Genomic DNA, 12,158 nt, shown 5'->3' on the forward strand with positions numbered 1-12,158 from the left:
CAGCTGCTCTGCCCGCGGGCCTTCCCGCCTACACAAGTCGCTATAATACTTAACAGCCCGCGCGGAGCATGCATTCATGCCTGCTTGCTCCCGTCCTGGGTTCTTGCAGAGGCTCCCTGGCCAGAGCGACGAGCACCATGAGCTTCAACCACACCAGCCAGCTATGGGGCTCGCAGTTCGGCGTGCGCTTTGGAGCGTTTGCAACTCTGCGGCCTGAACCGACGACGACGACCGTTGCCTCGGGGCTTCACACCTCGGCCCTTATCGGCGGCGACGAGGGGCGCGCCGACGGCCCTGTAAATCCAGATCCATTCGGCGTGCACGAGTGCTCGGCAAATGCTGTCCAGAATCCAGTACCATCAGTGCAACCACTCGCAAGAGATGTTGAAAGGCCTCCCATTTCTTCTCCCGAGTCGAATTATGTCCCCGTCCACTCAACGGGGAGCGTCGCCGCATTTGGCACTGGCACTGGCACTGGTGCCATTTCAGTTCTGCCACGCTCAAGCGGCTTTGAAACAACGACCATCTCTTTGTTCGGACCAAGTATCGCAGCTATCCCGGGTGTGGGCGTTGTCGCTTCCGTCGCCGGCGCTGCTACTGGTGCAGGTGCTGATGCCGGAGCTGATGTTGGACCCGATGCCGGCGCTGATGCCGGTGCTGATGCCCGAGCAAAGACGGTTGTCGAGCCACCGTCGACGCCGCTAGAGTTCAACATCTCCAAAGAAGAGTTCCTCGCGGCTCGTGCCGCCGTTCCTGGCACCTCCCAGTCTCACTGGTCACATACAATGTACCATCGAGCCGGTGAGAATGGCGCCGTGGATAATGTCAAGGTTCATTACTGTGAAAGTAAAGCCACGTCAGAGCGTGTCTGCAAGGAGTATTTCCTCAACGAGGATGTCCTCGGCTTTGACCTGGAGTGGATGAAGTACGCATCGCGTACGGACGGGGCGCGGCAAAACGTCTCTCTCATCCAAATTGCAAGCCCTAGCCGGATTGCCCTGCTTCATGTGGCATTGTTTCCAAAGGAAGAAGGCGATTTAGTTGCTCCGTCGCTGCGCAAGATCTTGGAGAGTCCTAACGTGACCAAGGTCGGCGTCAACATCGGCGGAGACTGCACTCGCCTCAAGAACTACCTCGGCGTCACTGTTCGCGGCGTCTTCGAGCTGAGCCATCTTTACAAGGTCGTCAAGTATCTGCCAGAGAAGCCTAACATGGTCAACAAGGGCCTGGTGTCATTGGCTACCCAAGTCGAAGATCACCTACTGCTTCCTCTGTACAAGGGTCACATTGTTCGAACCGGCAATTGGATGAGGCGGCTCAACCCTCAGCAGATTCACTGTAAGGCCACTGTTTCTTGCTCAGGCAGATGGCTGTTGGTTACCTTTGGCTAATGAGTTGCAGATTCCGCCTCAGATGCTTATGCAGGCCTTCAGCTTTACTACGTGCTTGAAGAGAAACGAAAGGCAATTGTGCCTTGCCCTCCAAGGCCGCACCATGCCGAACTGCGGCTACCCATCCCCCTTCCTGAGCCTCCGGCTGTTGAGGCTCAGGCAGAGGAGGATGCCATGACATTGGATCCTTCAACAACTGCTATAGACGAAACGGCCCCCACATCAAGACGCAGACCTTCCAGGCCGAGAGCTACCAGGCGTAGAGCTCCATCCCTAAAGACTTCGACATCAGAAGCCGCAGCCTCGGAAACACCGGCGACGGGAGACGCGGCTTCCGAACCTTCAGCGGCAAAATCGAAGCCTGAAGACACACGAGACGCGCGGATCATTGAAGCCGAAATCCGAATGAATGAGTACCGTTCATCCAAGGGAAACAAGCTGGAGACCACCGCTGCCCGCCTCCGGGCGTATTACATCTGGCATCAGAACGAGGACCTTGGCCCTGCCGATATCGCAACGCTCTTGCGAGATCCGCCGCTCCTGACGACTACTGTTGTTGGCTACGTTATAGACGCCATACAGGCTGAGAAATTGCCTTATCCTGCGATTAGATTGCATAAAGAGGTCGTGTCACATATAGATCTTACGAAGCCGTACATGTATAAGTATTCGACTCTGGTGAGGGAATGCACGGAGGCGGCAGAGAAGATGATGAAGGAGCAGCAGGCAGAGGGGGCAGGCACTACATGAGACAAGGAGACCTGAGACTTTTAAACGATAGAACATGATCGCGTTGTATAATTATTACGGTAGCCTTTTGGTATATGCAAATATGAGACAGTACTTTTTTTTTTTTGCTTTCCTCCTTTGAAGAGTAACAAGTCTTCTATGATGCCAGCAGCCCCTTGCCCCGGTTGATCTGAACCTTCTTGTCCTCTCCTCCGCTGACGATGCCCCAGGTCTTGTCCCACGCCACGGTCAGCACCTTGGCGCCGTCGCCCGCAGGAGGCAGCTTCTTGCCCTTGAGCCACTCCCTGCCAATAGTATAGACGGGCTCGCTGACGCTGCCGCCGCCCTCCTCGGACGACGCAGGTCGGACGCTGCGCAGATCCCACACGCGGCACGTGCTGTCGTGCGAGCCGGACACGAGCGAGTAGTCGTTGTCCGGGCTGGGGGCCACGGAGACGACCATGTTGACGTGGCCGCGGAGGGTCATGGCGGCGGTGGCGGCGGCGGACTCTCTGGGGTCGAGGAGGGTGATGTGTCTCGCCGATGAGCCGGCCGCCACGAGCGACGTGCCGGACAGTGCCGTCGCGCAGAGGATGGGGTGCATGGTCGTCAGGCGGGATACCTCCCGCTGCGTTGTGAGGTCGATGGTCTTGACTGTGTGGTCCAGGGACGCCGAGTACGCGACGGTCGAGTCCTTGGGGTGGAAGATGGCGGCGGTGACGGCCTCGTCGTGCAGGGGGATCATGGCCAAGGGTCCGCGCTGGGCGGTCGAGCCGGCGTTGGACAGCTTGGCGCGCTTGGTGCTATGCGCTGAGGGGAGGGATTCGGGGTCGGCCTGGGGCGCGGTTCGTTTCGAGGCAGACCACAGGCCGACGCGGCCGTCGGACGAGGCAGTCAGGATGCGTCGGGTGGCACCGTTGACGTCGATGCTGTGGATGTTCTTCTCGTGTCCCCAGAGTTCCATGTTGGGCTTGAGGGTGCCGGAGAAGCCATCGTCCGCCTCCTTGTAGTCCCAGACCACGACTTTTCGATCCAGGCCGGCCGACGCCAGCTGAGTCGGTGACAGCCATCGCACGGCGTTGATGCGCTGAGTGTGTCCTTCGCCTTTGCCACCCGCGGAAACGGCAATTGCCGTTCCGGAAGGGTTCCAGATCCTCACGAGGCCGTCATAAGAAGAACTGGCAATGCGATCGTTGACAGTAGCGTCTCCGGCAAGAAGGCCGGCTGGAGAGGTTGAGGACAGGACGTCGACGCCGCTGACCCAGTCGTCGTGCTCAAAGCTGGCTTCGTAGACGGGGGGGAGGAGACTGCGGACGTAGTGCAGGGTCAGAGTTGTCTCCTGGGATAGGCCATTTGACTTGAGATATTCTTCGATGCTCGTTTTCAAAAATGTGCCGTTTGCGAGGAAGTCGAGGGGGACGGGCGATGAAGTGTCCAGCATCGACTCGGAGTTTAAGATACGGGAGAGGCCATAGCGCTTGATGTCTGGGCAATGTCAGCAATCTTTGTCCACTGATCGACGTATGAAGTGAGCGGATGGAGAGAAAGAGGCAGGGGCACCAACCTGCTGGCACGAGCAGTTGTCTCTTGGACTCTGGGAGGACGAGGTCCGGCTCGTCGGTGGTGAAGACGACCTTCACCTGAGCAGATGAGGCGTCCATTGAGGCAGAATGAAGATTGCAATGATATGCGCTCAAATTGTTCAGTCTGAATATTCCAGTAGTCTATGGCCAAAGGAGTATGGCACTTGCAGAAATTTTGCCGTGGTTGGTGCGAGTTGCTGGCAATGGCTGGTTGTAGGCTGGAAGAGAATCTCAAAAAATTTTGGACAGACAGCGCAGCCTTGCGTGTTACGGACCCACTGCGGGGGGGCGTGGCAGAAATGTGCATCCAATCAAATACGCTTCTATACAAGGCTGAACGAGCGACCTAATGCACACTAAGCTGCATCTAGACCGCCCGATTGATGATCTAAGTTTGATGCCAGACGACACGGAGGAGGAACAATGAACTAACTGTCACTGGTCAGGAAGTGTATAATCTGGGGAATGGCAGATCGGTTTACCGTTTCTAGATCACTTTTCCTGGTTCTCAGTAAAGTGGTCATGGTCGGAGTGATCCCTACTCCAGACGGAATGGCCAGCGCACACATAACCTGGCCAACACAATGCCAGAGCGTCGTTGATAGGCATTGTACGTCATCCCCGGATTTCCAACCGAACATCAAAGCCTAGATCGCGATTCGCGTGTCTGTATGCGCAGCCTTGTGAATACTTGCCAATTCGACGACGTATCGGCGTCACTGCCGTGCAATTGAGCATGGGATGCTACCCAAAACCGCGATCCCCAGCCGCAGTGCCTGGATGCGGAGAGATGCAGCAACGACACATGCAAGCCGCAGCAATGGCCGCTCTGTCATTCCCTCATTGGAGACTTGGTGGCATCTCCACGACAAGATGCCATGGAAGATGCCGTCCAGACGCAAAACACCAGCCAATCCGCATCTCTGCTCTCATACGCTCGCTCAGCTCCCCCGCAATCCATGGCGTCATCCCCACACTGCTAGGCAGGTAGTGCACGAGGCCAGTTCTGGTACCTCACCACCTCACCTTGCCCACGGGTTGGCTTGCCTCGACCCGCTGGTTGGAAGAAGGACGGCCGTTTGTCATGCAGGGATGTGCAACCGTCTGCTCTGGCAGAGGAGGGGGCACGTCAGCGGCTCTGGGCTGCGGTTGATGATGATGCTGACTGGAGAGGCGCTGTGTGGCGGCCACGCCTAGACGAGGGACCATGCAAACAACAACCTTGGAAGATTTCGCAGCGGGACGGTGGACAGGCAGAACTGGTGTTAGTACTGGCAAAATGCGGCGAAAGTGCTCCATCCCAATCTGAAAACTGGTTCATTGTTACGGGGAGCCACCCAGGCTGAAGACAAGGGCAGTTATAGTAGGTAGGTACCTTACCTAGGGGGACGCCCAAAGATGCCTACCTTGGGTAGGAAGCATCAAGTAATCGCGCAGAATAAGGCACCAAAGCACGGCACAGCGCCTGACCTTAGGTAAGCTGGCAGCGCCCAATTGCCCAATTCCAGAATCCAGAGTCCTTCTCCCGCTGATCCGCATGCATCAACATGGCAGTTCTGCAGATTTAATCGCGTACATGAACACGCTCAGGCGGCAAGGCGGGCAGCATCAGGTCACGGCTGTTAGCAGTTTGGCCCTCTGGACTAGCAGAGCGCTATCCGCCAACCCCAGACCCACCGCCCTCGAGAGGTCCCCACTTTCTCTGTAGCACCCCTCCAAAGCTTCAGTCCAAGTCCCTCATCAAGTTTCTTCTCCCCCTCTCGGCCTGATTCTTATTTCTTCTTCTCCTGCTCATCCCAAGGCCTCAGACTCCGATCCAGCTGTCCTCTCGCCTTGCAGAGCTCTTTTCGCTGCTTCACGCGCCTCGCCATTGTTTGCCTCGCTGCCCGCGCTCGCTCGTCACCTACTACAGCAGACGGACTCCGTCTTAACGCAACGCCACCTTCAGCCGGAGCTCTTAGTTCAAAGGTAACCCATCACACCACAATATTCTCGCACCGAAATTCGGCCCAACTGAGCAAAAGCTTCCCTCTGCTTTTCTGCTCCTGGGAGTCGCAGACATTGTCAACTTGGTTCTCCTCTTTTACTGGCTTTTACGAGACTTGCGCTTACAAAACTCCAGTCTCGTTTCCTCTTGTGCGGCCTCGCGCAGCCCTAACACCTACGTCATCTGGTCTGTCGGCCCCTGGCACAGGCTTTTTTTCGCCGGAGCTCTCACCAAAGGTCAACAACAAGCTCGCCCGCCTTTTCGCAGTCCAGATCGACGCAATGGCCGACGGACACCCGGTTCGCGATATCAAGAACCACCTTCTCTTCGAGATTGCTACCGAAGTAGCTCATCGAGGCGAGTTTTGCTCCTGTTCCCCTTGCGATTATGTCACCATAGTCGCAGTGCTCGTTTCTGCCCAATATATCGGGCAGAACGAAGACGATGTTGCAAACGCTAACCTGGTTTTTGGTTCACAGTCGGTGGTATCTACTCGGTTCTCAAGTCCAAGGCGCCTGTCACCACGGCCGAATATGGCGATCGCTACACACTTATCGGTCCCCTCAACCACCAATCGGTGCGTCCCCTACCTTTGCCAGAATGTAAATTAATTGCTCAAAATTGGGCACCAACTGACGAGAAATAGGCCGCAGTCGAGGTTGAAGAAATGGAGCCCACCAATAAGGAGCTAGCCGCTACCATGCAGACCATGAAGGATCGCGGAATTGGCATGCTGTACGGCCGGTGGCTCATTGAGGGAGCCCCTCGCGTTCTTCTGATCGATACCAAGACAGCCTACAACTACGTCAACGAGTGGAAGTCGGACCTTTGGTCAGTAGCCAGCATCCCATCTCCACCCGATGACGAAGAGACCAATGAGGCTGTTGTCTTTGGTTATTTGGTGGCGTGGTTTTTGGGAGAGGTAAGCGTCTTTGACCCATCCCAACCCTCTTGTTGGCCTTGTCGTTGGGCTTCAGCGTTTGATTGACTGTCATTAACACGCAAGTTAGTTTGTATGCCACGAGAAGGAGAAGGCTGTCATTGCCCACTTCCACGAGTGGCTGGCCGGTGTGGCTCTGCCCCTTACGAAGAAGAGACGAATCGATGTTACCACCATCTTCACGACTCATGCCACTCTCTTGGGGCGATATCTCTGTGCCGGCTCGGTTGACTTCTACAACAACCTCCAGTACTTTGACGTGGACGCCGAGGCGGGAAAGCGCGGCATCTACCACCGGTATTGCATCGAGCGTGCTGCCGCTCATTCCTGCGACGTCTTCACGACGGTGTCTCACATCACCGCTTTCGAGTCGGAGCATCTCCTGAAGCGAAAGCCCGATGGCGTGTTGCCCAACGGCCTCAATGTCACCAAGTTCTCGGCGGTCCATGAGTTCCAGAACTTGCACCAGCAGGCCAAGGAGAAGATCCACGACTTTGTCAGGGGTCACTTCTACGGCCACTACGACTTTGAGCCCGAAAACACTCTATACTTCTTCACTGCTGGTCGTTACGAGTTCCGGAATAAGGGCGTCGACATGTTCATCGAGTCCCTTGCCCGTCTTAACCACCGCCTCAAGGCAATCAACAGCAAGATGACTGTGGTCGCCTTCATCATCATGCCTGCTCAGACCACGTCGCTGACTGTCGAGGCCCTCAAGGGCCAGGCTGTCATCAAGTCTCTGAAGGACACCACCAACATCATCGAGCAGGCCATCGGCCGTCGTATCTTTGAGCGCTCGCTCAAGTGGCACGAGGGCGACCCGATGCCGGATGAGAAGGAGCTCATTTCCGGCCAAGACCGCGTTCTCCTGCGCCGTCGGCTCTTTGCCATGAAGCGCCACGGCCTTCCGCCGATTGTGACCCACAACATGCTCAACGACAGCGAAGACCCCGTCCTGAACCAGATTCGCCGGGTGCAGCTGTTCAACCACCCGTCGGATCGTGTCAAGGTCGTGTTCCACCCAGAGTTCTTGAACTCGGCCAACCCCGTGCTGCCCCTGGACTATGACGACTTCGTGCGTGGTTGTCACATGGGCGTCTTCCCTTCATACTACGAGCCGTGGGGCTACACCCCCGCCGAGTGCACGGTCATGGGTGTCCCGAGCATCACCACCAACCTCTCCGGCTTCGGGTGCTACATGGAAGAGCTCATCGAAAACTCCAGCGACTACGGAATCTACATTGTGGACCGGAGGATGAAGGGCGTCGAGGACTCTGTCAACCAGCTGTGCCAATTCATGTTTGATTACTGTGGCAAGAGCCGGCGTCAACGTATCAACCAGCGAAACCGTACCGAGCGGCTCAGCGACCTGCTTGACTGGAAGCGCATGGGCATGGAGTACATCAAGGCCCGCCAGCTCGCGCTCCGACGAGCATACCCCAACTCGTTCCACGGCGACGAGGAGGAAGAGGAGCTGGAGGACTTTATCCGTGGGCCGGAGCAGAAGATCTCCAGGCCATTCTCCGTCCCTGGCTCGCCTCGGGATCGAACTGGCATGATGACCCCTGGAGACTTTGCCAGCTTGCAGGAAGGGCGAGAAGGCTTGAGCACGGAGGATTACGTTGCCTGGAAGCTGCCGTAAGTATCTCACAGCTTTAGTTGACCCCCCCAGTCTTGGAAGCAAGAGGCTAACAGCGTGGATCTAGTGAGGAGGAGGACCCCGAGGAGTATCCCTTCTCGTTGACCCTTCGGACAAAGCAGCCCGGGCCCGTGAGCCCAGAGACTCAGGCCACTCTCAACGGTAACTAAAAGTATGCAACACAAGGCGTTTTTCTCAAGGCAGCATTCATCCGCGTCCAGAGCCAGCATTGCGTCGGATCGGGGACGTTTTACGTGTGATTTCTTGTTCGTGTCGAATCTTTGATATATGGTTTTAGTTTCTTCCAGCACTGCGTCCGAGGTGCCATGGTAGTAAAAAGATTGGGTAAGGTGGGACAGGAGAAGGAAAACAAGGCGGGGAGAAACGGCGGGTTGTGAAGTTGTTGCGGTTCACCAGGGGACCCATCGGCGAGAGTGAAGGGACGTTGAGGGAGATTTCGGATCAACTGCCGGTTTGATCAAAAGTATGTCGAGTGTTGAATGATGAGATGGTTTATGTATGATTGCGCTCGCCCACGTGCTGTGCTAAGACGCATGAGCCCCGAGACTTCCATCTGGCGTCTCCACGGCAGCAGAAACACGTGCCCCGTCTAGACCGTTTAGACAAGATATGCGGATGACGATCCGTTTAGCGTCGGGGTTTGTCTGAGCGGAAGAGCGGCCGAAGGCTGGTGGTGGATCTTGTAATCTGGGCGTGTCGTGCGTGAGGTAGCGCAGCGGTCTTGGGGTCTGGTGATGATGTTTCTTATACTGTGCCGAGTCATGGTTAATAGTACTACTATGTACTAGTATTACCATCGGATGATACGAATGAATACTGTATTACTACCCAGTTCAAAGATTTAGGGTCCGACTGACGTGATGATGGAGACGTAGCGAAGGAGACATGTGCTACTGCAGTACCAACTGGCGTCGTACGAGGACAAACCATCCAAGCATGATGGATCGTCGAATGAGCATCATGCGCTTTCTTCTCTTGTGTTTCTCCCGCGACAGGGGTTGGTCGTGGGAAGACTAGGCACGAAGCGAGAGAAGCGAGAACGGAGTCCCATCGGCTGATAATGCTCAAGCCAGTATCTGTCTGCAGTGTATTGCAGCGTATTTTCCCCCCCGAGGCCAAGATCTCGAGTCACAAAGGCGGTGATGCACAAACGCGTGGGACAAGACGCTGTTCCCACAAGAGCTTAGGTACCTTGATAAATTGGTACGTAAAGTCTGGAGAGTAAAGGAACATCAACAAAGAGGGTTAAGGGCGAGATGGCGTCAGGGGACGGGAAGCCCAAAAAAGAACCCAAAAAAGAAAAAAAAAGAGTTTTTCTTGGTCAGTCGAGGGGGAGGAGAGCTAAAGTAGCTCGAACCAGGGGTGGGGGAGAGGGGGAACATGGAGACGGACATGGGGGTTCGTGGCAGATACGAGAGCGGTTGCTTTTCCTTTGGCAGGGTTTTTGTTGGTGGTTTTTTTTTCTTCTTCGCTTTTGCGGGATGCGGTGAGAGGGATGATGGTGGTGATGATGATGAGGCTTCTTTGCATATGCACACCGGAATTTTTCTTTTTTTTTTTTTTTCTTTTGACACGTGAAGGATGGGGACTGAATATTTGGGGACCTGGATGGGTTGGGTTGTGCGATTTCTTGCCTTTGACTCGTGGTGTTTCTGATGATGCCGCTGATGATGATTGCTTGTGGTAGATATGTAGATTGCGGGCTATCCGCATTGATAAGAGTCTCAATTGTCCATTGAAATTACAACAGACGATCTCATTTTGCCCTTTCTCAACACCAAATTCAAGCATCAAAAATCACAATCACAAAGAGTTAGCAGGAACAAGAGCTCAAGAAAGTGGGGATATTGCTCATTTCGGTAGGTCGCTTGCTCTCTGTCTTTTTCCTCTTTGTTTTGGACACAAGCCTGTTCGACTTTTGAGCGGCGGACAAGGGCGCGATTCTCAGGGGACCGGGGGGGGGAAAGAAGCATGCATGTTATGTATCTCACAGTGCAGCGTGTCCCTGCCATTGACTTGACCGTTTTGTACTTTTTTTTTTTTTTTTCCTTGTACATATAGTATGTCCTCGGTGGAGAGATGGATGCGGGTTTCGAGAGAGTTTGATGTGCTGTCAGACACTTTTCATGCCCGTTGGCGGAGACACGCTGTTCGAGCATCGTCTTTGTATTTGAACTTCTCACGGGGGTGCCTGAATGGAGGGACCCTGTTACGCATTTTGGATGCTTCGCTGCGTGTGGAAGAGGAAAAAGGCTGTTTGAGTCATCTTGGTAAGTGTAAGGAGGGCATCCATCCACCCGCGACAAAATGGCTGCAAGGCAAGACATTTGGCGACCAGGCACGCATCAGCATGAAAGTTGAGTGTCTCGGGACAGGAAACGTCGCACTTTTGAAAGTCTGCAAGCAGCAGCAGCTGTAGCCTAACAAAGGTACGGAGTAGGCACAGTATTTAATAGCATTAGAGTAGGATCTGCGGAATCAAGGTTGTGCAAAGTATGTGATTTTGGGTAAATGCAGGTCAGCAGCTCGAGGTTTGGAAAAGCAGTCTGTCTCACGTGGAGGGGGGACATTTGCGTGTGTCAGGCTGCTCGCGAGCGACAACCCGAAACCGCGAAGGAGATTTGGTCGAGGTAAGGTGCTGATGTTATGTATATCTGAGAGAAGCATTGGAACGGTAGAGAGGTGCATTTGTTCCGCACCCCCATACTTTCGTTGGCAATTGCATTCGTGATGCTACCAGGTGTTTATTTGCTGCATGGTTGACATGTATCCATAGCCATATTCATTCGTAGCTGCCCTTGTATTGGGACACCATCTTACGGATGCAACTCCAACAGGGCAGTCATTTTGCCACTCACAGGCGCCCGCTGGCATTACCAGCATTGCGTCTTGATAATTCTTGTAGGAGAAACGACACCCCTGGCCTGCAAGAACAAGGCTTAGAACAAGGCACCCGCATCGCCCCCCTCCAGCTGAGACAAGGCCGCAAACATGAAGTGTCCTTCGTACGACGTGAATGAACATGGCAATTGCCGTACAATAACTAGAGCTATCCATCTTACACGTAAATACGGAGTATACGAGTACATGTAGCTCCGCAACCCTACCTCCATGCCGCCATCATCACATCCGCAAAAAAAAAAAAAAAAAAAAGCATGCAAAGTGAGAGGCATGCAAGGGGACCTACGTCCGCCCATCATGTAAGTGTCTCGTACTGTGCCTGTACCCGCAAGCAGCGACATTGAATTTTATAGAAGCCCGAGCTTGCAGATTGCTCACATATGTATCTGTTCCTCTCTCTCCCTACCTGCATGCGCAGTCCAAAGGTATGCAAGACGCAGGAGCACGGAGTTGAGGAGTTGCGTGCAGCGAACGCTCAGGTACAGATACGATCATCACATGCGGTGAAGGGAGAAACGACCGCTTCTGTGTCACACTGTTGCTGTGGTCGTGATCATCGTGTGTGTTGTGTATCGTATCATAGTAGCATGATATAGTAGCAAGCGAAAGCCAACTCAACTCAACCACCAGAGCCAAAGACAAAGACACCAACACGCCGTCACTTACAACCCTCAAACTCAGCGCACACTCCACCAATCACGACTCCCAAACAAATATTCCAACTCCAAAGTGTTAGTCATACAACATCCAACCCCCCCAAGCTCAGCTACCTAGTCATAACCTATCCCAACTCAAGCATCAAGCAAGCATCAAGCATCCACGTGCCGGCAACTCCATCTCCATGCATGTACAACACATCTTCGACTCCACAGCGGGTAATGAGAGAAGAAAGAAAAAAGAAAGAAAAAATCCAACAGAACAAGAACACACAGCATGTTCGTACGAGTATTAGGCGGTCTGAAGTTCT

At 54.3% G+C, this 12,158-nt stretch overlaps 3 protein-coding genes across 3 annotated transcripts; 2 read left to right on the forward strand and 1 right to left on the reverse strand.

Annotated features, from left to right (window-relative positions):
* Positions 1–137: 137 nt before the first annotated feature.
* Positions 138–2,141, forward strand: CCMA1212_005855 (Werner syndrome ATP-dependent helicase-like protein; the record flags this gene model as incomplete). Its single annotated transcript, XM_073703100.1, has 2 exons — positions 138–1,338; positions 1,402–2,141. The coding sequence occupies 2 exons, from the start codon at positions 138–140 to the stop codon at positions 2,139–2,141; spliced, it is 1,941 nt and encodes a 646-aa protein (XP_073558474.1).
* A 136-nt stretch (positions 2,142–2,277) lies between these two features.
* On the reverse strand, positions 2,278–3,881 carry CCMA1212_005856 (Ribosome biogenesis protein YTM1; the record flags this gene model as incomplete). The annotated part of the gene is made up of 2 exons (XM_073703101.1): positions 3,685–3,881; positions 2,278–3,605 (listed from the first exon to the last, which is right to left on the reverse strand). The coding sequence occupies exons 1-2, from the start codon at positions 3,779–3,781 to the stop codon at positions 2,278–2,280; spliced, it is 1,425 nt and encodes a 474-aa protein (XP_073558475.1). The 5' UTR covers positions 3,782–3,881.
* Positions 3,882–5,971: 2,090 nt separating this feature from the next.
* CCMA1212_005857 (uncharacterized protein) lies at positions 5,972–8,439 on the forward strand (the record flags this gene model as incomplete). Its single annotated transcript, XM_073703102.1, has 5 exons — positions 5,972–6,062; positions 6,170–6,267; positions 6,337–6,612; positions 6,701–8,268; positions 8,337–8,439. The coding sequence occupies 5 exons, from the start codon at positions 5,972–5,974 to the stop codon at positions 8,437–8,439; spliced, it is 2,136 nt and encodes a 711-aa protein (XP_073558476.1).
* Between the last annotated feature and the right edge of the window lie 3,719 nt (positions 8,440–12,158).

This window comes from Trichoderma ghanense (genome assembly GCF_004382785.1).
Source record: "Trichoderma ghanense strain CCMA-1212 chromosome Unknown scaffold_6, whole genome shotgun sequence".
Lineage (NCBI taxonomy): Eukaryota > Fungi > Ascomycota > Sordariomycetes > Hypocreales > Hypocreaceae > Trichoderma > Trichoderma ghanense.